At 44.5% G+C, this 26,629-nt stretch overlaps 1 protein-coding gene across 1 annotated transcript; it reads left to right on the forward strand.

The window, feature by feature from the left end:
- Window positions 1–474: 474 nt before the first annotated feature.
- Window positions 475–1,956, forward strand: LOC123039705 (uncharacterized). Its single transcript, XM_044462748.1, has 2 exons — window positions 475–893; window positions 1,010–1,956. The coding sequence occupies exons 1-2, from the start codon at window positions 475–477 to the stop codon at window positions 1,629–1,631; spliced, it is 1,041 nt and encodes a 346-aa protein (XP_044318683.1). The 3' UTR covers window positions 1,632–1,956.
- Window positions 1,957–26,629: the final 24,673 nt, after the last annotated feature.

Genomic DNA, 26,629 nt, shown 5'->3' on the forward strand with positions numbered 1-26,629 from the left:
TAATGGATAAAGGATTCGGTCGGCGCTATAACCTAACTGCTTTTTGCACGGCCGCCTCAACTGCCCGATCAGCAAGCAGGTCTCGCCACGGCACGGTGCGTCCAGAACACTAAGATTAGGTCTCGTGGAGCTCAACAAACTAACCAGGCCAGTCAAGGCGCGAGATCAACCGATCATGGTCATGGTGATGGAGCTACCTGACGACCTGCTCGTCGATGTCCTTAGCCGCCTTCGTCCGCACGGCCTTGCCGCGGCACGGTGCGTCCACAGTTGCTGGCGCGCCATCATCGACACACGCCGCCTCATGCACCTCCTCCCCCTCCCGCTGGCGGGCATCCTCATCAACTTCAACGGCCACTGTCTCACGGAGCTCTTCGCCCGCCCCTCGCCGGCACCAGTCACGGACTCACGGTCAGCTCCAAGTTCCATCACTACCTGCCTGATGCTGCCCGTGATTTCTATGCCGCGATCATAATGGACCACTGCAACGGCCTCCTCCTTCTGAGCGGCGGCTACGTGGTGAACCCCGCTACACGGCAATGGGCCAAGCTGCCTTCCCCACGGCCGCCATGCCGCTACGGCAAGGAGCACTTCATGTACCACCGGTACATCATGTTTGACCCTGCCGTGTCGCCGCACTATGAGGTGCTCGTCGTCCCGGAGGGTCCTTACAGGCGGGGAACACTGGACCGTGGGGTGGCGGCATGGGAGTGGCCGCCGTCCCCGATGTTGCTGCAAATTTTCTCCTCGAGGACGAATGGGTGGGAGGAGAGATCATTCCAGTGGCAAGGGGAGTCGTTCAGCACCGTCGCCGACCTGCCTTGGTCCGGCGACCCAAAAAGTGCTGTCTACTGGCGTGGACACCTCTATGTGCACCACTATTTTGTTATGAGGTATACTTAAGCCTGCATGCACCATCATTTTCCTAATTAATTATGTGATATATCACTCGATTTTAATTTTGTTTATGTGTGTTGTTTTGTTTGTTTTTCTACTTTTATATGCATAGAATATCTTTGTCAAGCGGCAAGTACCAAGTAATTAAACCGCCCCAAGATATTAATTCGAGCAGAACTCCAAAACTACAGCTTGGAAGATCAGAGAAGGGAGTGTATCTCGCATCAATTGCTTCCCATGCAGAGCGGCTTCAAGTTTGGATCCTCGATGAATCTTCTGCCCGTCTCGAGTGGGTCCTGAAGTATCAAGCAGATATTAGGCATATACTGTCACATCGGGGCTACAATCCGAAAGTTCAGGGGTCTTGGGTCATGGAAGATAGCAACTATCATTCTTATCATGATAGATTTCCTGATTACAAAGAACAAGCATCACTGGAAAATGGATTTGAATGGGACTCAGATAATGAGGATGTTCTTGACACCAAAGATAAGGTTGATGGGGAGTACAGAGAATATGTTGACATTATTGGATTTCATCCCCAGAAAGAAGTTGTCTTTTTGAGTGAATCATTGGAGAGAGGATTTGCCTATCACCTGAGTACCTCAAAGCTTCAGGACTTGGGATACATGTATCCCACACAGTATGATTGGTTTGCTGAAGGCGGTAACTTGATCGAAAGCTCATTTCCATACACACCGTGTTGGACCGCAAAGTTCCCTACAAATAATTGATTCAGAAGCGTGTCATGGATTATCATTTTTACAGATAGCAACACCCTTGGTGTATTCAATTACAGTAGAACATGTGTAATGTTACTTTCTCACATTATAGTCGAGATAAATCTGAAAAATCTAGTGTTGTATTTATTTTATGTGTACTTTCTAGAATAGCATTAATTATATGACCCATGCAATATTGCTTCACAAATCTCGACAGATTGTTTAAATGGATGTCACGCCATGGATTGGAAAAAATCTCGATACAGTAATTTTTGTACTTATGGTCTTAAGAAATCAGTACAAATTTTTAATTTTCTACTTTCTAGGTAGAAATGTGTCCCATAGAGTATTCACCTATCATTTGAAGACTTGAAATTAAGGACCGAGAAACATGTACTGAAAAACCTTCTCCATGGAAAACTGGCGAATGCGAAGTGCCGCCACATCAACATCGACCAGAACCTCCACGTTGCCCACACAGCCGTGGGAGGCTGCCAACCAGCACCTGCCGGCACAACTTGCCGCACGCAGGCCGCACCAAGCTACACCGGCTACGGCCTCCACCCCAGGAGCCAAGGCCCTTTCCATCCAGGAAGGAGGCGCCAGGTCCCCGCCCGCACCTTCATCGGGGCCGTGCACCCACGCTGAAGAAGCCCTCTGGCAATGGCGGGGGGAAGGGAGAGGGAGGGGGAGACGCTGTGACGGTGCCACTAGGGTTGCCCCCGAATCGGCTCAGAAGGTGCGGAGGGGGGGGGGGGGGGGGGGGGGGAGAAATCCTCACTAGTTAAATTGTTTCATCCGCAAATTTCTTTTGAAGTAATCTATCCATCCTGGAAAGCAAGTGCAGCTTGCTAGCTTGGTTGCAGTTTGGCATGATAAATAAACAAATATAGCCATTGTTCTGTTTAGTACAGAATTAAACCTCACAAAGCATATAGTAGTTACTTGATAAATAATCTTGATTACAATCATCATATCATAAAATTTACTCTGAGCATCTGTGTTAAAAAAACACGACTCTATTGCCATCCAATTCGGCACCTGGCGAGAGATCGATCGTGCTGAAGCTAGCTCGTATTAGAGCATCTACAACCGAACTTGGCGAATCCGATCCCTCAAATGCATGTGGAAGTGCTTGGGCGCGCTCACGGACACTAACCGATCATGCCTCAAATTTCTCTTCTCATAATCGGACACCTGAAATTCAAACAAACTCATGCGACTACGTACTACATAAGGACATGTCATCGGACAATAAAAAATTCACATATTTAACCTACATACTAGCTATGGAGAAGATCATCCACGGCTGCCCTTGTCGTCGTTCCCGCGGAAGGAGAGGTCGAAGGCATATAGTATGGAACGAGCCGGAGCTATCCGACCCGTCGATGTCCTCCTTCTCCTCCTTGGGCGGCAGTTTGGTCATGCCACGGACCGCCCGATTCTGCTCTCGGACCAGGGCCCGTGTGTACCTCCGCTGCCGCTTCTTTACAATGCGGGCGCGGATGGCTTCCTCCTCTGGGGCGTGCGTGCCGCCGCATCAGCCGCCTCCACCGCCGCCATGTCAGCATCGAATCGAGCCCCGGCAGCCCTCATCCTCTCGTTCCCATGGTGGGCACACCGGTCCCGGTAGGAATCATATTTTGGCGGACCAGTGATGGAGAAATGTAGATTGGAAGGCTCCCGGCAGGACCCGCGATGTTCCAGCCTCAGAGGATCCGAGCGCACGATGCGCTGAAGTAATGGACTTGCGCCTGACAGATCGCGCTGTCGGTCGGGTGCTGTCCTCCCAGAAGCAGCAGAGCGGATTGCAGACGACCATTGCCTCATCGAAACCGCACGAGACGACACCCGAGTCGACAGATTTGTATTGGTCGTCGTCAAATCTGCCACCCGCCATGCCGAAGATGGCACTCGTGATGAACACATGATATTGTCCACTATTCAACTGCTTCGGATTACTCTGATAACCAGATTGCTGCTGATTCCCATGACCAGACTGCTGATTAAAACCACCTTAGTTGCCTTGGCCCTGGAAACCAGAGTTTGAACCGCCACTGATACGTCTCCAACATATCTATAATTTTTGATTGCTCCATGCTATATTATATTCTGTTTTGGACATTATTTTAGGCTTTATTATACACCTTTATATTACTTTTGGGACTAACCTACTAACCGGAGGCCCAACCCAGAATTGCTGTTTTTTTTGCCTATTTCAGAGTTTCGCAGAAAAGGAATACCAAACGGATTCCAATTGACGTGCCAATTTTTGATGATTTTTACGGACCAAAAGAAGACCACGGAGCATCGGAGTTGGGCCAGAGGAGTCCCGGGCTGCCCACGAGGGTGGGGGGCGTGCCCACCCCCCAGGCGTGTGGGCTTACCTTGTGGACAGCCCGGAGACCCCCCTGACGTAAAATGTAGGACCTTAAAGTATGTCTAGAGGGGGGGGGGAGGGGTGATTAGACTACTTGACCAATTAAAAACTTAACCTTTTCCCAATTTTATAGTTTGATAGATTTTAGCTATCTTAGGACAAGTCAAGAAATCATCACACAAATCAAGCAAGCATGCAAAGAGTATATAGGCAGTGGAAATTAAAGCATGCAACTTGCAAGAAAGTAAAGGGAAGGGTTTGGAGGATTCAAACGCAATTGGAGACACGGATGTTTTTGGCGTGGTTCTGATAGGTGGTGCTATCGTACCTCCACATTGATGGAGACTTCAACCCACGAAGGGTAACGGTTGCGCGAGTCCACGGAGGGCTCCACCCACGAAGGGTCCACGAAGAAGCAACCTTGTCTATCCCACCATGACCGTCGCCCATGAAGGACTTGCCTCACTAGCGGTAGATCTTCACGAAGTAGGCGATCTCCTTGCCCTTACAAACTCCTTGGTTCAACTCCACAATCTTGTCGGAGGCTCCCAAGTGACACCTAGCCAATCTAGGAGACATCCTCTCCAAGAAATAACAAATGGTGCATTGTTGATGAACTCCTTGCTCTTGTGCTTCAAATGATAGTCTCCCCAACACTCAACTCTCTCTCATAGGATTTGGATCTGGTGGAAAGAGGGTTTGAGTGGACAGCAACTTGGGGAAGGCTAGAGATCAAGATTCATATGGTAGGAATGGAATATCTTGACCTCAACACATGAGTAAGTAGTTCTTTCTCAGAAATGGTAAGTTGGAAGTGTAGGTTCAGTCTGATGGCTCTCTCCACGAATGAAGAGGAGGTGGAGGGGTATATATAGCCTCCACACAAAATCTAACCGTTACACACAATTTACCAAACTCGGTGGGACCGATTCAACAGAGTCGGTCGGACCGATTTAGTAAACCTAGTGACCGTTAGTGATTTTCGTGGGACTGACATGCAACTCGGTGAGACCGATTCGGTTAGGGTTAGGGCATAACGTAATCTCGGTGAGACCGATTACACAAACTCGGTGATACTGATTTTGGTAATAAGATTTCCAGAGAGTTGGTCAGGTAAACTCGGTGGGACCGATTTGCTCTTTTCGGTGAGACCGAAATGTTACAAAAGGGAAACAGAGAGTTTACATTGCAATCTCGGTGGGACCGATCGCTCACTTCGGTTAGACCGAAACGTTATGAAGGGAAACCAAGAGATTACAATCCCATCTCGGTGAGATCGAGATCCCTATCGATAGGACCGATTTGCCTAGGGTTTGTGGTAGTGGCTATGACTTTTGAAATCGGTGGCGCCGTGTAGGAAGAATCGGTGTGACCGATTTTGGCTTAGGGTTTAGGTCATTTGTGGATTGTGAGAAAGTAGCTGAGGGTTTTGGAGCATATCACTAAGCACATGAAGCAAGAGGCTCATTAAGCAACACCTCATCCCTCCTTGATAGTAATGGCTTTTCCTATAGACTCAATGTGATCTTGGACCACTAAAATGTAAAATGAAGAGTCTTGAGCTTTTGAGCTTGAGCCAATCCTTTGTCCTTAGTATTTTGAGGGATCCACTTTCATCATCCATGCCATGCCATTCATTGAGGTTTCCTGAAATAATAGTCTTGGAATAGCATTAGCTCAATGAGCTATATGTTGTTATGAATTACCAAAACCACCTAGGGATAGTTGCACTTTCAATCTCCCCCTTTTTGGTAATTGATGAAAACATATAGATCAAAGCTTCGACAAATGATAATAAGATTGAAAAGCATCGTCGCTTTGAGAAGTATGTAATAAGCAAGAGCTCCCCCTAAATTTGTGCATAGTTTAAGATTTGCTTTGGACTGCAAATGCACAAGGAATTAGGCTCATGGGTTACTCTTCCATGTCACATACATCTTGGTGGATCGCTCAAAATTATAAAGATTGAATACATGCATGCATCACCAAGCAAGGTGAATGATCACATAGGATAGATAAGATAATATCATCAAACATGCATAAGTGTAGCTTATGATCAAACACATGATCATCAATGTCTCACAAGAATAGCATAGTATCTCAAGCAATCAAAAGCAAAAAAGTTTGAACCACCAAATCAAGAGAGAACAAAAGCGACACACTCTCTCTCGAAGCCTATGATCTATACATTTTTCTCCCCCTTTGGCAACAAGTTACCAAAAAGTTCATAGAAAATGCATAGTGCTAGATCGACTCTCAGGCTTGATCTTCGGGTGGTGGTGTAGAGATGGCTCCTTGGACGAAGACTTCAGTTGATGTAGAGGGAGCTGGAGGAGTTGGTGCTGGAGCTGGTAGCACTGGAGCTGTAGGAGCTGTAGCTGGTGCAGATGATGTTGCTCTAGTGTCTGGTACTGGCACTGCATCTGATCTCTGAGCTCTAGGCACTCTGGCAAATACCTTGGTGGTAGTCTTGCCCTTCCTCTCCTGCATGTCATCCTGCAGCTGCTCCACAACTGACTGAATCTCAGTTACTTTGAAATCTAGATCATAGAATTTTTGTTCCATGATTCTTTCCAATCTCTCCTGATTTTGAGTGAGGGTGTCCAATCCCTTCTCAATCCTCAGAGATGATGCTATCAAGTAACCAATCTGCTCCTGCTTGTTCTTCAAGAAATACTCAGATGCCTCCTCTTGAGTTGGCATCTTGGCAGCCTTCTCCTTCTTCTCTTGAGCTTGAACTGATGATGGATCATTACCATTCATGACAACCTCATTGTCCTCAAAGTCTGGATAAAGTGGAAAATGTTCCTTATCCAATAGATATTTGCCTGTGCCCATCTTTGAGTTAATCAACTCCTGAATCTGAGGGGCATATCCACAACTCCTCTTATGATCTGCTGCAGTCCTCTTAATGGTTTCAACTATAAGGATCATGACCTTGAATTTTTGAGGCACATCACATAAATGCAACATATTGATTGCATGCCCTCTGATCATGTTGTGGTCACCTGACTTAGGCAATAGAGTGTGCCTTAGGATCCAATTGATTGTAGGCAGCCCTGACAGAAGAAAGTGGACTGATCCAAAAGAGAAATTCTCTAGGGCTTTGTTTGGGATCTCCTTGTACATATGTGCCATGGTATTGTGTCCCATTTTCTTCTTGGCATATACATACAGGTCATCATCATTTTCCTTTGGGGCATTTATCAGTTTTGCCCACTCCTCAACAGTTGACTGGTACCTTGTACCTTCAGACATCCAAACTATCCTCCCATCTGGATAGAAGTGTGCTGTGGAGTACAATTGCATGATAAGTTTATCATTCCAGTTGGTGAGCTTTTGCCCAACAAAATCTGCAACTCCACAAGCAACAAAACTGTCTTGCACTCCAGGATAGTGCTCTTCATTTTCCTTCATGTACGTCCAGTCGACCCACCTCATATCACACACAATGGGCTTCTTGTCCAACAAGATTGTCTTATAGAAGTCCTTCTGTTCCTTTGTATGGAACCTGTAATCAATAGTAGTTCTTCTCCTTGTGGCATATGGATCTGCCAACCTCCATAGCCTCAACCCTGAATCTTTTCTGATGTTCATGTCCTCAGCCACAGCATGGGCATCATTGTGGTCCGGTATCTTGGGCTTGAGCTTCCTCAGAACTTGTCCTTCTTCATCTTCCTCCTCAGCAACCTCAGGCACTGGGGCCTTGTTCTTCTCAGCAGCTGGAATACTCCTGGTATTCCTCTTTGGTGCAGACTTGGCCTTGGGGCAGCTTTGGGTGCTTCCTTGGGCTTAGATGTTGCAGCCCCTGATCTAATAGCATCACCCATAAGCTTTGGTGCCTTGGGTGCTGGTGCAGCAAGCTCTTCTATCTCTTCCATCATGGAAGGTTGACCAACAACTCGGGCCATGGTCTTCTTGACCCTTTCCTTCCTTTTCTTTCCTTCAGCAGCTGGCTCTTTGGGATCAGGCTTCTCAGGCAGTTTAGTTGAGTCTCTGGCTTTGGACATTGGTTGTCTTCCTGCAGGCCTTTTAATCTTCATGCCTGGCTTTGTATGCTTTGCTGAGCCATACTCCTTTTTGAGTACTACTTTCTTGGAGGTAGCCTCATCTTCTTCTGCTCTATAATCCTCATCTTCAGAGTCTGAAGTTCTCTTCTTCCTTTGCCTGGTAGCGGTTGCTAGGAGTGCTCCTGCTGCCTTCATCTGAAGTGTTGGAGGGACTAGTTCCCTCACTCATGTCAATTTGCTTTGCTGACCTGTTCTGACTATCACTCTGGTCTGACATGCTGCAAACACTGACTACTGACCCTGTGAAGAGTTATAGATGAGATAGAGTGGATGAGCATCACAAAATGCAGAGATTTTTGCAAAAGAATGATTCAAAAATTCAGTTTTAGTTATCCACAGAAAGCATTTCGGATCAACCGATTTTCAAAATCGGTGATACCGAAGAAGTTTTGGAACCTAAACTGATGAACTCGGTTGGACCGAGTCACAGTATGGTGGCATCGAGACTGCTAGGGTTTCATAAAGTCCTAAAATTGGTCGCACCGATTAGCAATTCTCGGTCAGACCGAGAGTTACTAGTGCAATGGCATAAGCCAAATCGGTGGGACCGAGTTTTTCAACTCGGTGGGTCCGAGATGGTTTCGGCGGAAACCTAACCCTAAATTTTCAAATCTCATCTAATCTACGGATTGCATTGACTGGATAGGAGTGTTTCAATCGTGGCAAGAATCAATAAGAACACGATGTGCTAGGAATCAGATGAGGATAGCACTGTGATTGAGTCCATACCCTAGTTCGGCGATGAACTCGCTATGGGGGCAACGGCGGGATTGAATTCCGTTGACGGCGGCGGAGACCAGCGACAGGAGGCGGCTGGCGACGAGGAGACGATCCGGAGATCTGTGAGGCAGAACGAGCTATTTCGCGGACGAAGGGGTTCGGAGAAATTTCCAAAATTTTGCCCGTGACTATATATAGCCCGACCCTGTCGGTGTGACCGAGTGGAACAACTCGGTGGCACCGAGATGCATAACTGTGTACAGTTACAGCAACTCGGTGTGACCGAAAAGTTCAAATCGGTTGCACCGAGATTGAAAACCTAGATCGACTTAGTGATCTCGGTAGGACCGAAATGGAGGAATCGGTCAGACCGAGAATCACAAAGAAGTTTTGGAAGTTTAAGTCTATGACGAATCGGGGACTCCGAGTGCTCCTCACACAGAGTGGTTCGAATCTGACTTGATCAAATTTTGTGATGTAGCATGAATAGAGTTTGAGACGAGAAAATCATAGATAGCTAGAGAAGGTTCTTAGGCATTCTTGTCCATCCACTTGGCCAAAAGAAGAAAGAACCAAACAATCAAAACAACAAGTGGACGTCCTTGAATGAGTAAAATATGCACCAACATGCTCACACAAAAAGATGGTAAATGAAATATGTGTCAAAGCATGCACAACCAATTCTAGCATCTATTAAACAATTGGCGATGACTAGGTCATCTATATATGAGTATATTGACTTAGGAGTCAAATGATAAACATTTGATCATAGGTCATACTCATCGTTTAAGCTCAAGTGGGGTTACCAGTTTTACATAATGCATTGATGTGTTCACACCATTAGAGTTGCTTTGACTCAATTCTTAGAGTTAAGCTCTCCCTAGATGTGAGATCCCCCCTTAGACGGATGAACTAACCTTGGGTTTTGTCGATGATGACTTCATGTAGGTGTTGAAGATGTGGACGCTCAATGTTGATGTAGATCAATTGGAGCAATCCTTTGGAGTGAGTTGCACTTTCAACTTGCCTACATGGGTTAGTCCCACAAGGAACAAACAAGAATATCCATAGACATAGAGTGATGCACACACAAGATGATGTCCATGAAATCATTAGGTTACCTTGTCCCTTGCCTTACCAACATGAGGGTTTGTGACTCCTTGAACTAGTGCAAGATGTGGAAGTTGATTGCACTTATCCTTGCCGTAATGATATGTGTAAAGAATGTTGGCGGAGTCACCCTGAAGAACTCTCTAGTTCTTCTTCTTCGGGATCCACATCATCTTGATGGGAATCCTTGGAGTTGTAGTTGTACTTGATGAAGTAGAACTTGTAGTAGTCTTGGGAATCCACTTGAACGAGGCCTTAGGTGCTTCTTCAAATGCATCAATCTCGTCTTGAAGCTTGTCCTTGCCTTTGTTCTTGTGGTATTGTGGTGGAAGATCATCTTGTTCTTGTGTTCCCTTGAAGGAAGTAGGATCATACTTCTCTTGTTGAGGAACAAAATTTGTCTTGGGCTATTGATCTTCTTCCCACTCAACTCCATTGGCATTGAACTTTCGTTCAAAACCAACACCTTGATTCTTCTGGTGTCTTCCTTGCTTGCGTACAATTTCCTCGAATTGCTTACTCCCGGCAAGGCTCTTGTAAACACCTTTCTCTATAATTCCCTTCAATAAGCTATTTTCTTGCTCAAGTGTAACTTGGCTAAGAGAATCATTAGTGGAATCAAGAGAACTACTAGAAGCAACAATATTGGATTTGACATTATTATTGTTACTACTAGAGGAAGTATCTTTCTTGTACTTGTTACTAGACTTGACTTGAGGCATGTAAGTAGATAGGAGTAAACGCTTGGCAATGTAAGAAGAACTTTTCTTACGGAGATCATCATTGATTGCTTTTAAGAACTCATGCTCTTGCTCAAGATTGAGCTTTTCAAAGCGTAACTTCTCATGAGCCCTTAAAAGTTCTCGATGATCTTCGAAGATAGTTTCATGAGCCAACTTAAGAGTGTTTAGTTCTTTAGTTAGAAGCTCAATCTTCTCCTTATCGTTGTCATTCGTTTTATCTCGATTAGCATGATTAATTGACGTTTCATCATAGTATTCATCACTAGAGTTGTCAACAAGTAAATCATCATCCATAAGCAAGTCATCTTCATCACTATTGAAATCAACATACTCAGGATGTGTTACCTTTGGAACTTTGGCCATGAAGCATCTTCCAATTCCTTCATTTGGTGAATCAAATATGTCGTAGGAGTTGGTTGACACAAGTTCTAGACCGGCAACACCTTCATCTTGAGTATATTCCGAGTCGGAGTGATAGCTTCTCTCGGAGTGTTTGTCAGAGTCGGAGCCGGATACCCATTCACCAACATGAGCTTGATGTCTTCGTTTTGTGTAGCTCTTTGATGACTTGTCCTTCCTTTCTGAATCCTTGCTTCTCCGTGAGGATCTTCGATCATCTCTACCCCTCCTCTCTCTTGGTGGTGATTCTTCTCTTTTGCTTCTTCTTCCTGGAGAATCTTCTCTTCTTTTGTAGGGTGCTGTACACTCGTTGTAATAGTGTCCAGGCCTCCCACAATTGTAGCAATTGCACTCTCGACTAGAAGATCTTTTGTCTTGGAGCTTCTTTCTTTGCTTCTACTCTTGTAGAATTTGTTGAAGTTCCTCACCATTAAGCTCAATTCTTCATTGAAGGTTTGTTTCTCAGTTGATGATGTGGGGGCTTCACTTGAGGCTTTGTAAGCACCACTTGACTTGTTGTGAAGTTCCTCCTTATCCTTGAGTGACATCTCATGAGCAACAATTCTTCCAGTGACTTCCATTGGCTTGAGATCTTTGTAGTTTGGCATCATTTGGATCAATGTGCACACGGTATCATACTTTCCATCCAATGCTCTTAGGATCTTCTTGATGATGAATCTGTCGGTCATCTCTTCACTCCCTAAGCCGGCAATCTCATTTGTAATAAGAGCAAGCCTAGAGTACATTTCAGCGACACCTTCACCATCCTTCATTTTGAACTTGTCAAGCTGACTTTGGAGCACATCCAACTTGGATTCCTTGACGGATTCGGTACCTTCATGCATATCAATCAAAGTATCCCAAATTTCTTTTGCATTCTTAAGACGGCTGATTTTGTTGAATTCTTCGGGGCACAATCCGTTGAAGATGATATCACAAGCTTGAGCGTTGTATTGCAGCATCTTCAATTCTTCCGCATTAGCTTCACGGTTGGACTCTCTCCCATCAAAGAATTCACCTTCCAAGCCAATACAAATAATTACCCAAACGGCGGGATTATGTCTGAGAATATGCATTTCAACTAGCAAAGTAAGTACCATCAAAGTAAGGACCTCTACGGTGATAATTTCCCTCGCTAGACGCCATACTCTCCTAGATTGTGAAACCAAGGCTATGACCACCAAAAGCTATGGAAATCAAAGAAAATGGAGACCAAAGCTCTGATACCACTTGTAGGACCTTGAAGTATGTCTAGAGGGGGTGTGATTAGACTACATGACCAATTAAAAACTTAACCTTTTCCCAATTTTAGAGTTTGACAGATTTTAGCTATCTTAGGACAAGTCAAGCAATCATCACACAAATCAAGCAAGCATGCAAAGAGTATATAGGCAGCGGAAATTAAAGCATGCAACTTGCAAGAAAGTAAAGGGAAGGGTTTGGAGGATTCAAACGCAATTGGAGACACATATGTTTTTGGCGTGGTTCCGATAGGTGGTGCTATCGTACCTCCACGTTGATGGAGACTTCAACCCACGAAGGGTAACGGTTGCGCGAGTCCACGGAGGGCTCCACCCACGAAGGGTCCATGAAGAAGCAACCTTTTCTATCCTACCATGGCCGTCGCCCACGAAGGACTTGCCTCACTAGCGGTAGATCTTCACGAAGTAGGCGATCTCCTTGACCTTACAAACTCCTTGGTTCAACTCCACAATCTTGTCGGAGGCTCCCAAGGGACACCTAGCCAATCTAGGAGACACCACTCTCCAAGAAGTAACAAATGGTGCGTTGATGATGAACTCCTTGCTCTTGTGCTTCAAATGATAGTCTCCCCAACACTCAACTCTCTCTCATAGGATTTGGATCTGGTGGAAAGAGGGTTTGAGTGGAAAGCAACTTGGGGAAGGCTAGAGATCAAGATTCATATGGTAGGAATGGAATATCTTGGCCTCAACACATGAGTAGGTAGTTCTTTCTCAGAAATGGTAAGTTGGAAGTGTAGGTTCAGTCGGATGGCCCTCTCCACGAATGAAGAGGAGATGGAGGGGTATATATAGCCTCCACACAAAATCTAACCGTTACACACAATTTACCAAACTCGGTGGGACCGATTCAACAGACTCGGTCGGACCGATTTAGTAAACCTAGTGACCGTTAGTGATTTTCGGTGGGACTGACATGCAACTCGGTGAGACCGATTCAGTTAGGGTTAGAGCATAACGTAATCTCGGTGAGACCGATTACACAATCTCGGTGAGACCAATTTTGGTAATAAGCTTTCCAGAGAGTTGGTCACGTAAACTCGGTGGGACCGATTTGCTCTTTTCGGTGAGACCGAAATGTTACAAAAGGGAAACAGAGAGTTTACATTGCAATCTCGGTGGGACCTATCGCTCACTTCGGTTAGACCGAAACGTTATGAAGGGAAACAGAGAGATTACAATCCCATCTCGGTGAGACCGAGATCCCTATCAGTAGGACCGATTTGCCTCGGGTTTGTGGCAGTGGCCATGACTTTTGAAATCGGTGGCGCCGGGTAGGAAGAATCGGTGTGACCGATTTTGGCTTAGGGTTTAGGTCATTTGTGGATTGTGAGAAAGTACCTGAGGGTTTTGGAGCATATCACTAAGCACATGAAGCAAGAGGCTCATTAAGCAACACCTCATCCCTCCTTGATAGTATTGGCTTTTCCTATAGACTCAATGTGATCTTGGACCACTAAAATGTAAAATGAAGAGTCTTGAGCTTTTGAGCTTGAGCCAATCTTTTGTCCTTAGTATTTTGAGGGATCCACTTTCATCATCCATGCCATGCCATTCATTGAGCTTTCCTGAAATAATAGTCTTGGAATAGCATTAGCTCAATGAGCTATATGTTGTTATGAATTACCAAAACACCTAGGGATAGTTGCACTTTCATAAAACCTACGCCAAAAATTCCTATAAATACAGAAACTTCCAGAAAGCAGAGGAGATCGGGAGTTCCGCCGCCGCAAGCCTCCAGAGCCACGAAAAACCAATCAGGACCCTGTTCCGGCACTCTGCTGGAGGAGGGATCCCTCACCGGTGGCCATCTTCATCATCCCAGCGCTCTCCATGACGAGGAGGGAGTAGTTCACCCTCGGGGCTGAGGGTATGTACTAGTAGCTATGTGTTTGATCTATCTCTCTCGTGTTCTTGAGGTGATACGATCTTGATGTATCGCGAGCTTTGCTATTATAGTTGGATCTTATGATGTTTCTCCCCCTCTACTCTCTTGTAAAGGATTGAGTTTCCCCTTTGAAGTTATCTTATCGGATTGAGTCTTTAAGGATTTGAGAACACTTGATGTATGTCTTGCGCGGGATACCAGTGGTGACAATGGGGGTATTCTATTGATTCACTTGATGTATGTTTTGGTAATCAACTTGCGGGTTCCGCCCATGAACCTATGCATAGGGGTTGGCACACGTTTTCGTCTTGACTCTCCGGTAGAAACTTTGGGCCACTCTTTGAGGTTCTATGTGTTGGTTGAATAGATGAATCTGAGATTGTGTGATGCATATTGTATAATCATACCCATGGATACTTGAGATGACATTGGAGTATCTAGGTGACATTAGTGTTTTGGTTGATGTCTGTCTTAAGGTGTTATTTTACTACGAACTCTAGGGCTGTTTGTGACACTTATAGGAATAGCCCAATGGATTGATCAGAAAGAATAACTTTGAGGTGGTTTCGTACCCCACCATAACTTCTTTGTTTGTTCTCAGCTATTAGTGACTTTGGAGTGACTCTTTGTTGCATGTCACTAGTAGAAAACATGGCTTTGGTTCCGGGGCAATATTCACATTAGTCCCGATTCAGTCACGAACCGGGACTAATGTGAGCATTGGTCCCGGTTCGTGCGGCTAAGGCATGAGTCCCGGTTCACCTGTGCCCTTTAGTCCCGGTTTGTGCCTCAAACCGGGACTAAAGGGTGTGATGCCCTTTGGTCCCGGTTCGTGCCTCAAACCAGGACTAAAGGTTAGACCTTTAGTCCCGGTTTGAGACACGAACCGGTACTAATGGGGTTGAGACCTTTAGTCCCGGTTCGTGCCACGAACCGGTACTAAAGGTCCCATTTTCAAACTCTACACCCCCCCTGTGGATCGCCTTTTCAGTTTAAAAAAAATAAAATAAAATGATGGAAATGTCAAAAAAATAAAAGAAAATAAGTTTCCCATGTGATATGTGGTGTAGTTGTTGGGAAATTTGCAAATGTGAATTTCGACTTTATTTGCAAAATCTCTCTGGAATTTGTAAAAATGGGCATAACTTTTGCATACTAACTCGGACGAAAAAGTTTTTTATATGAAAAATCATATACTCGAAAAGTTGCATCCGAATTTAACCGGGGGAACCCCGTTAAACATTGTCAAAATCCTCAAAAACCTAACAGAAAAAAGTTACGGGGCTTTTAAGATCTGGAGGCAAAAAAATTCAAAAAAATTCAGTTTTTTTGACTTTTTGTTAAATCTGGTCAAACTATTATTCAAGAAGTATTAGTGTTACTAAATAATTATTTTAGTTTTTTTGAATTTTGGTCAAATCTGGTCAAACTATGGTCAAACTATGGTCAAACAATGGTCAAACTAATTATCCAAGAAATATTACTGTTACTAAATATTAGTGTTATTTTTTAGAACAATAGTTTCAAACTCAAAGAGTGAAATGTGTGACTTCATGCTCAAGCTAAATTCCTGAGGTTAATAGGATTGACATCTTACTATTGTCAGGAAAACAACAAGTGCAGACTTGGAAACGAGGGAGAATAGAACCCAGAAGTTAAGCGTGCTCAGGCTGGAGTAGTGAGAGGATGGGTGACCGTCCGGGAAGTTAGATGATGAGGGCTGACCAGAGGTTAAATTGAGCAGGGGTGAGGGTGATTAGAGATGAGAGGTTAAAATAATTCAGAAATTTGAAAATAAAAAAAATTCCAAAAAAATTCAAAACAAAATTTTAAAAAAATCATAAAATTTCGTTTAGTCTCGGTTGGTGTTACCAACCGGGACTAAAGGTGGACCTCCAGGCAGCGGCCACGTGGATAGCCTTTAGTCCCGGTTCTGGACTGAACCGGGACTAAAGGGCTCGGGCATTAGTACCGACCCTTTAGTCCCAGTTCAGGAACAGGGACTAAAGGCCCTTACTAACCGGGACAATAGGCCCTTATTCTACCAGTGTGTTGAGGGATAGTTATTTGATACAATTATGTTATTGTTGTTGAGAGAACATGCACTAGTGAATGTATGAACCCTAGGCCTTGTTTCCCAGCATTGCAATACCGTTTACGCTCACTTTTATCATTAGTTACCTTGCTGTTTTTATATTTTCAGATTACAAAAACCTATATCTACCATCCATATTGCATTTGTATCACCATCTCTTCACCGAACTAGTTCACCTATACAATTACCATTGTATTGGGTGTGTTGGGGACACAAGAGACTCTTTGTTATTTGGTTGCAGGGTTGCTTGAGAGAGACCATCTTCATCCTACGCCTCCCACGGATTGATAAACCTTAGGTCATCCACTTGAGGGAAATTTGCTACTGTCCTACAAACCACTGCACTTGGAGGCCCAACAACGTCTAAAAGAAGAAGGTTGTGTAGTAGACATCATCCACCACGAAATCCAGGCCCATGAGAGCCGGATAAGCTGCCATTTGGGCCATGATTGTTATGGAAAAAATTTGGAATTCTTATACTCCCTCATGGTGAAGCAATCCTTCCGCAGATGACTGGCCGGCTTCTCTTGCGTACCATGCTTTGGACAAGGATGATTCATCATCGCCTCAAGGTGAAATTTTGGCCCTCCACGCCGGGGCGGCTTTCCCTTGCAACACTGATTATTATTTTGCGTATTAGTGTTAGCCACAAAGTCTAAATTGCCATCAGCCTTGCGATTACCGTTGCTGCTTTGACCTGTCGTGTTATGCTGCTGCCCCTTTGTATTGCCGCTCTTCTTCCCCTTGCCACCTCTTGAGCACTACGTTGGATTTCCTTGAAGAGGAAAGGATGATGCAGCAAAGTAGTGTAAGTATTTCCCTCAGTTTTTGAGAACCAAGGTATCAATCCAGTAGGAGGCTACACGCGAGTCCCTCGCACCTACACAAAGAAAATAACTCCTCGCAACCAACGCGATTAGGGGTTGTCAAGCCCTTCATGGTCACTTACGAGAGTGAGATCTGATAGAGATGATAGATAATATTTTTGGTATTTTTATGATAAAGATGCAAAGTAAAATAAAAGAAAAGTAAAAGCAAAGGCAATAAATAAAGTGATGGAAGATTAATATGATGGAGATAGACCCGGGGGCCATAGGTTTCACTAGTGGCTTCTCTCAAGAGCATAAGTATTTTATGGTGGAATTACTGTTGAGCAATTGACAGAATTGAGCATAGTTATAAGAATATCTAGGTATGATCATGTATATAGGCATCACGTCTGAGACAAGTAGACCGACTCCTGCCTGCGTCTACTACTATTACTCCACTCATCGACCGCTATCCAGCATGCATCTAGAGTATTAAGTTCAAGAAAACAGAGTAACGCCTTAAGCAAGATGACATGATGTAGAGGGATAAATTCATGCAATATGATAAAAAACCCATCTTGTTATCCTCGATGGCAACAATACAATACATGCCTTGCTGCCCCTACTGTCACTGGGAAAGGACACCACAAGATTGAACCCAAAGCTAAGCACTTCTCGCATTGCAAGCAAAAACCTATCTAGTAGGACAAACCAAATTGATAATTCGAAGAGACTTGCAAATATAACCAATCATACATAGAAGAATTCAGAGAATATTCAAATATTGTTCATAGATAATCTTGATCATAAACCCACAATTCATCGATCTCAACAAACACACCGCAAAAAGAAGATTACATCGAATAGATCTCCACGAGGGAGGGGGAGAACATTGTATTGAGATCCAAAAAGAGAGAAGAAGCCATCTAGCTACTAACTATGGACCCGAAGGTCTGAGGTAAACTACTCAGACTTCATCGGAGAGGCTATGGTGTTGATGTAGAAGCCCTCCGTGGTGGATGCCCTCTCCGGCGGAGCTCTGGAGCAGGCCCCAAGATGGGATCTTGTGGGTACAGAAGGTTGCAGCGGTGGAATTAGGTTTTTGTCTCCGTATCTGATCGTTTGGGGGTACGTAGGTATATATAGGAGAAAGAAGTACGTCGGTGGAGCAACGTGGGGCCCACGAGGGTGGAGGGCGCGCCCTGGGGGGGGGGGGGTGGGCGCGCCCCCCTACCTCGTGCCCTCCTCAAAGCTTCCTTGACTTAGGGTCCAAGTCTCCTGGATCACGTTCGGTGAGAAAATCATGTTCACGAAGGTTTCATTACATTTGGACTCTGTTTGATAGTCCGTTTCTTCGAAACTCTATAATAGGCAAAAAACAGCAATTCTGGGCCGGGCCTCCGATTAATAGGTTAGTCCCAAAAATAATATAAAAGTGGAAAATAAAGCCCAATATTGTCTAAAACAGTAGATAATATATCATGGAGCAATCAAAAATTATAGATACGTTGGAGACGTATCACCCCTTACCCGCCTTCTCCTCATCACAGTCGGGGTCTTCGATACTATCAGAGTTGGCATATTTGACAAGAGCCGCCATGAGCTCCCCCATGTCATTGCAGTGGCGTTTAAACCGCCCCAGTTTCTGCTTAAGGCGGAGGAAATGGCAATTCTTCTCCAACATCAAGACTGCTGAGCCGGCATTGATACTATCTGATGAATGTATAACAGCTGAGATTCGGCGCACCCAATTGTTTGTTGACTCGCCCTCACCTTGGACACAAGAATCCAAATCTAGTATCGACATAGGCTGGTTGCACGTGTCTTTAAAATTTTGGAAGAAATGAGTTTTCAACTTCCCCATGGTCTAATGGAGTTAGTACGAGCCGGCCCATCCAACATCATGGTGAAATACTTCGCACATGCAGCATCACTAACATCCAGCATCTCCATGGCCATCTCATAGCTCTCAATCCAAGCCTCAAGGGGCTGATCCGCCGTGTAATTAGGCACCTTAGAAGGACCCTTGAAGTCCTTAGGTAAGCGCTCATTATGGAGAGCCGGCACTAAACATGGCACATCCAAGGTTCTAGAGGTCACTCCTACCTCCACCGACGCTGATGGATAACCCGGAGATTGTTCTTGAGCCGCTAGCTGAGCCGCCAGCTCAGCCTCCCGACGCGTTCTGCCCTGATCCACCAAGGTCTGAGCATCGATACCACTGTGCACCGGATCATGCCCACGAGGTTGGTTATGGCGCTGTTCACTGCTTGAAACTGCTAGCGAGTCAATGTGCCTGCTATAACTCCAGCTTGGTCGAGGGGTTGAGTGAATCCTTTCACGGCTGTACGAATAAGCCGCCTGTTGATCGAGTGCTGTCTGAAGAAGTTCTCCGGCCCTCTGTGTCTCTATCGCAGCCGGAGACTTGCCTTCAACTGGGAGAGCCACCAATCGTGTCGCCGCAGCAATCATATTGTCCAAAGGGTTAGAATAATGACCCGGTGGTGTCGGAACATGCTAAGGCGGAGTAATATCCAAACGAGGCGGATCCATAGTACGCGGCTGAACCGGCGCTCCGGTCACTGATACATCCATTTTGCATCATGCTTTTATATTGATATTTATTGCATTATGGACTGTTATTACACATTATGTCACAATACTTATGCCGTTTCTCTCTTATTTTACAAGGTTTACATGAAGAGGGAGAATGCCGACAGCTGGAATTCTGGGCTGGAAAAGGAGCAAATATTAGAGACCTATTCTGCACAACTCCAAAAGTCCTGAAACTTCACGGAGGCACGTTTTGGAATTAATAAAAAATACTGGTGAAAGAATCAACCAGAGGGGGCCCACACCCTGGCCATGAGGGTGGGGGCCGTGCCCTACCCCCTAGGTGCGCCCCCTGTCTCATGGGCCCCCTGGCAGGCCTCCGGTGCCCATCTTCTGCTATATGAAGTCTTTTGTCCGGAAAAACTTAGAAAAAAGCTTTCGGTATGAAGCGCCGCCATCTCGAGGTGGAACCTTGGCGGAACCAATCTAGGGCTCCAGCGGAGCTGTTCTGAAAGGGAAATGCCCCCCCCCGAAGGGGGAAATTGTCACCATCGTCATCACCATCGATCCTCTCAGTGGGAGGGGGTCAATCTCCATCAACATCTTCACCAGCACCATCTCCTCTCAAACCCTAGTTCATCTCTTGTATCCAATCTTTGTCCCAAAGCCCCAGATTGGTACTTGTGGGTTGCTAGTAGTGTTGATTACTCCTTGTAGTTGATGGTAGTTGGTTTATTCGGTGGAAGATCATATGTTCAGATCCTTAATGCATATTAATACCCCTCTGATTATGAACATGAATATGATTTGTGAGTAGTTACGTTCCTGAGGACATGGGAGAAGTCTTGCTATAAGTAGTCATGTGAATTTGGTATTCTTTCGATATTTTGATGAGATGTATGTTGTCTTTACTCTAGTGGTGTTATGTGAACGTCGACTACATGACACTTCACCATTATTTGGGCCTAGAGGAAGGCATTGGGAAGTAATAAGTAGATGATGGGTTGCTAGAGTGACAAATGCTTAAACCCTAGTTTATGTGTTTCTTCGTAAGGGGCTGATTTGGATCCATATGTTTCATGCTATGGTTTGGTTTACCTTAATTCTTCTTTCATAGTTGCGCATGCTTGCGAGAGTAGTTAATCATAAGTGGGGTGCTTGTCCAAGGAAGGGCAGCACCCAGCACCGGTCTACCCACATATCAGATTATCAAAGTAACGAACGCGAATCATATGAGCATGATGAAACTAGCTTGACGATAATTCCCAGGTGTCCTCGGGAGCGTTTTCCTTTATATAAGAGTTTTTCCAGGCTTGTCCTTTGCTACAAAAAGGATTGGGCCACCTTGCTGCACTTTATTTACACTTGTTACTTGTTACCCGTTATGAATTACCTTATCACAAAACTATCTGTTACCGATAATTTCAGTGCTTCCAGAGAATACCTTACTGAAAACTGCTTGTCATTTCCTTCTGCTCCTCGTCGGGTTCGACACTCTTACTTATCGAAAGGACTACGATAGATCCCCTATACTTGTGGGTCATCAAGACTCTTTTCTGGCACCGTTGCCGGGGAGTGAAGCGCCTTTGGTAAGGAAAAATTTATATAGTGTGCTGAAATTCACTGTCACTTGTTACTATGGAAATTAATCCTTTGAGGGGCTTGTTTGGGGTACCTTCACCCTGACTAGTAGAGCAAAGATTTGCTCCTCAATCTACAGAACCTACTGAAAATGTTTACTTTGAAATTCCTTCAGGTATGATAGAGAAACTGCTAGCTAATCCCTTTACAGGAGATGGAACAGTGCATCCCGATTTGCACCTAATCTATGTGGATGAAGTTTGTGGATTATTTAAGCGTGCAGGTATGCCCGAGGATGTTATCAACAAGATGGTCTTCCCTTTATCTTTGAAGGGAAAGGCATTGACATGGTTTAGGCTATGTGATGATATGGGATCATGGAACTACAACCGATTGAAATTGGAATTTCATCAGAAGTTTTATCCTATGCATCTTGTTCATCGTGATCGTAATTATATATATAATTTTTGGCCTCACGAAGGAGAAAGCATCGCTCAAGCTTGGGGGAGGCTTAAGTCAGTGTTATATTCATGTCCCAATCATGAGTTCTCAAGAGAAATTATTATTCAAAATTTCTATGCTCGGCTTTCTCTCAACAATCGCTCCATGCTCGATACTTCTTGTACTGGTTCTTTTATGATGAAGACTATTGAATTCAGATGGATGCCGGTGGACTATTGAATTCAGATGGATGATGGTAACAGGAGACGGGGGACACGATTTTTACCCAGGTTCAGGCCCTCTCTACGGAGGTAATACCCTACTTCCTGCTTGATTGATCTTGATGAATATGAGTATTACAAGAGTTGATCTACCACAAGATCATAATGGCTAATCCCTAGAAGTCTAGCATGTATGTCTATGGTTATGATTGTGATTGCCTCTACAGACTAAGCCCTCCGGTTTATATAGACACCGGAGGGGACTAGGTTTGTACAAAGTCGGTTACAGAGAAAGGAATCTTCATATCTAGACGCCAAGCTTGCCTTCCACGCCAAGGAGAGTCCCATTCGGACACGGGTGAGAGTCTTCGGTCTTGTATATTCACATCCCATCAGTCCGGCCCATGATACAGAGTTCGGACGCCCGAGGACCCCTTAATCCAGGACTGCCTCAATGGGATTTATTGGAAAGAATTAAACGCAACTCTGAAGATTGGGATCTCGAGAAGGTAAGGTGTCGTGTATAACACCTAAGTTTGATTGTGTTAAATCTTTTATGGATACCGATGTTTTTCGTGAATTTAGCACTAAATATTGACTTGACTCTGAGATAGTAGCTTCTTTCTGTGAATGATTTGCTACTCATGTTGATCTCCCTAAGGCGAAGTGGTTTAAATATCATCCTCCCATTAAAGTAAAAGTAGTTGAACCTATTAATGTTGAAGAAAAGACTATCACTTATAATGTTGATCCTATTGTTCCTACCGCTTATATTGAGAAACCACCTTTTCCTGTTTGAATAAAGGATCATACTAAAGCTTCAACTGTGGTCAACAAAAGTAATATTAGAACACCCAAACCCTCTGAGAAAATTAAAGTTGAACCTAATACTGCTATGTTTAAAGATCTCTTGGTTGATAACATTGATGGGCATGTTATTTACTTCTGTGATGAAGCTGCTAGAATTGCTAGACCCGATACTAAAAGTAAACATAGACCTATTGTAGGCATGCCTGTTATTTCTGTTAAAATAGGAGATCATTGCTATCATGGCTTATGTGATATGGGTGCTAGTGTGAGTGCGATACCTCATTCTTTATACAAAGAAATTATGCATGATATTGCACCTGTTGAGTTAGAAGGTATTGATGTTACAATTAAGCTTGCCAATAGAGATACTATTTCACCAGTTGGGATTGTTAGAGATGTTGAAGTCTTGTGTGGGAAAGTTAAATATCCTACTGATTTTCTTGTTCTTGGTTCCCGACAAGATGACTTTTGTCCCATTATATTTTGTAGACCATTCTCGAATACTGTTAATGCTAGGATAGATTGCCAAAATGATAATGCTACGATTGGTTTAGGGGATATGTCTCATGACTTTAATTTGGCTAAATTTCGTAGACAAGCCCATGATAAAGAATTTTGTAGTAAGGATGAAATTATTGGTCTTGCTTCTATTGCCGTACATCCTAATGATCCTTCAGAACAATATTTGTTAGACCATGAAAATGATATGTTTATGAATGAAAGTAAGGAAATGGATGAAGTATTCTTTAAATAGGGACCTATTTTGAAACACAACTTGCTTGTTGAAATTCTAGGGGACCCTCCTCCACCCAAGGGTGATCCCGTGTTTGAGCTTAAACCATTACCTGATACTCTTAAATATGCTTATCTTGATGAGAAAAAGATATATCCTGTTATTATTAGCGCTAACCTTTCAGAGCATGAAGAAAAGAAACTATTGAAAACTCTGAAGAAGCATCGTGCTGCTATTGGATATACTCTTGATGATCTTAAGGGCATTAGTCCCACTCTATGCCAACACAAAATAAAATTGGAGAAAGACGCTAAACCGGTTGTTGATCATAAATGGCGGTTAAATCCTAAGATGAAAGAAGTGGTAAGAAAAGAAATACTAAAGCTTCTAGAGGCAGGTATAATTTATCCTGTTGCTGATAGTCAGTGGGTAAGTCCTGTCCATTGTGTCCCTAAGAAGGGGGTATTACTGTTGTTCCTAATGATAAAGATGAATTGATCCCACAGAGAATTGTTACAGGTTATAGAATGGTAATTGATTTCCGAAAACTAAATAAAGCTACTAAAAAGGATCATTACCCTTTACCTTTTATTGATCAAATGCTAGAAAGATTACCCAAACACACACATTTTTGCTTTCTAGATGGCTATTCTGGTTTCTCTTAAATACCTGTGTCAAAAGAGGATCTGGAAAAGAGCACTTTTACTTGCCCTTTCGATACTTTTGCTTATAGACGTATGCCTTTTGGTTTATGTAATGCACCTGCTACCTTTCAAAGATGCATGATGGATATATTCTTTGATTTTTGTGAAAAGATTGTTGAGGTTTTCAAGGATGATTTTTCCATATATGGAACTTCTTTTGATGATTGCTTGAGCAACTTTGATAAAGTTTTGCAGAGTTGCGAAGAAACTAATCTTGTCTTGAATTCGGAGAAGTGCCACTTTATGGTTAATGAAGGTATTGTCTTGGGGTATAAAACTTCCGAAAGAGGTATTGAAGTTGATAAAGCTAAAGTTGATGCTATTGAAAAGATGTCGTGTCCTAAGGACATTAAAGGTATAAGACGTTTCCTTGGTCATGCCGGTATTTATAGGAGGTTCATTAGAGACTTCTCAAAAATTTCTAGGCCTCTGACTAATCTCTTACAAAAAGATATTCCTTTTGTCTTTGATGATGATTGTATAGAAGGATTTGAAATACTTAAGAAAGCTTTGATTTCTGCACCTATTTTTCAGCCACCTGATTGGAATTTACCGTTTGAAATTATGTGTGATGCTAGGGATTATGCTGTAGGTGTTGTTCTAGGACAAAGAGTTGATAAGAAATTAAATGTTATCCAATATGCTAGTAAAACTCTAGACAGTGCCCATAGAAATTATGCTACTACGGAAAAAGAATTTTTAGCAGTTGTATTTGCTTGTGATAAGTTCAGACCTTACATTGTTGACTCTAAAGTAACTGTTCACACCGATCATGCTGCTATTAAATATCTTATGGAAAAGAAAGATGCTAAACCTAGACTTATTAGATGGCTTCTCCTACTACAAGAATTTGATTTGCATATTATTGATAGAAAGGGAGCTGAGAACCCCGTTGCAGACAACTTGTCTATGTTAGAGAATGTTCTTGATGACCCACTACCTATTGGTGGTAGCTTTCCTGATGAACAATTAGCTGTCATAAATGCTTCTCGTACTACTCCATGGTATGCTGATTATGCTAATTACATTGTTGCTAAATTTATACCACCTAGTTTCACATACCAGCTGTCGGTGTCAAAACCGGCGGATCTCGGGTAGGGGGTCCCGATCTGTGCGTCTAGGCGGATGGTAACAGGAGACGAGGGACACGATGTTTTTACCCAGGTTCGGGCCCCCCTACCCGAGATCCGCCGGTTTTGACACCGACATTGGTGCTTTCATTGAGAGTTCCTCTGTGTCGCCGCCGATAGGCTCGATGGCTTCTTCGATCATCATCAACGATGCAGTCCAGGGTGAGACCTTCCTCCCCGGACAGATCTTCGTATTTGGCGGCTTTGCACTGCGGGCCAATTCGCTTGGCCATCTAGAGCAGATCGAAAGTTACGCCCCGGGCCGTCAGGTCAGATTTGGAAGTTTGAACTTCACGGCTGACATCCGTGGGGACTTGATCTTTGACGGATTCGAGCCACAGCCGAGCGCGCCGCACTGTCACGTCAGGCATGATTTAGCTCTACCGCCGGACAGTACCCTTGAGGCCGCACCCAAGCCCGCTCCGATCCGTGATTCGGAGCCGGCCGCGCAGATCAAGGACGGATGGCTAGACATTGCCTCGGGTGCCGCAACCTCTACGGCGATAGAGCCGAACACTGATTTTGTCCCTCACGAGGCTCGTGACTCCGAGGTGCCGGACTTCCTGCCAGATTCTGAACCTCCCGCGCCCCCACCAATCGAATCCGGTTGGGCGCCGATCATGGAATTTACGGCCCGGGACATCTTTCAACACTCACCTTTTGGCAACATCCTGAGTTCGCTAAGGTATCTCTCATTATCAGGAGAGCCCTGGCCGGACTGCGGCCAGGACAGTTGGGATGCGGATGACGAAGAAATTCAAGTCCCACCCACCGCCCACTTGATAGCCATTGTCGATGATCTAACCGACATGCTAGAATACGACTCCAAAGACATTGACGGTATGGACGACGATGCCGGAGACGACCAAGAACCAGCGCCTACCGGGCACTGGAAAGCCACCTCGTCATATGATATATACATGGTGGATAACCCGAAGGATGGGAATGGCGAAGGGGCAGCGGAGGATGACCCCTCCAAGAAACAGCCCAAGCGCCGGCGTCAGCGGCGCCGCTCTAAATCCCGCCATAGCAAGAACGAAGATTCCGGCACCGGTGATAATAATACACCGGATAGCGCCGAAGACAACCCACTCCAGCAAGATCCAGCGCAGGAGGAAGGGGACGCCAGCCCTCATGAGAGAGCGGCCGAAGAAGAGGTAGAGGACTACATGCCTCCCTCCGGAGACGAGGCAAGCCTCGACGACGACGAATTCGTCGTCCCTGAGGATCCCGTCGAACAAGAGCATTTTGAACGCAGGCTTATGGCCGCGGCGAACAGCCTCAAGAAAAAGCAGCAATAGCTTACAGCTGATCAGGATCTGCTAGCCGACAGATGGACTGAAGTCCTCGCGGCCGAAGAG

This window comes from Triticum aestivum, chromosome 2B (genome assembly GCF_018294505.1).
Source record: "Triticum aestivum cultivar Chinese Spring chromosome 2B, IWGSC CS RefSeq v2.1, whole genome shotgun sequence".
Taxonomy (NCBI): Eukaryota; Viridiplantae; Streptophyta; class Magnoliopsida; order Poales; family Poaceae; genus Triticum; species Triticum aestivum.

What these genes read in the sequence shown, in the direction of transcription:
- LOC123039705 (XM_044462748.1), top strand. Translation starts at nt 475, where the DNA reads ATGGACCACTGCAACGGCCTCCTCCTTCTGAGCGGCGGCTACGTGGTG. An exon ending in CACCACTATTTTGTTATGAG is followed by an intron (nt 894 to 1,009) that starts GTATACTTAAGC and finishes TTATATGCATAG; the next exon opens with AATATCTTTGTCAAGCGGCA.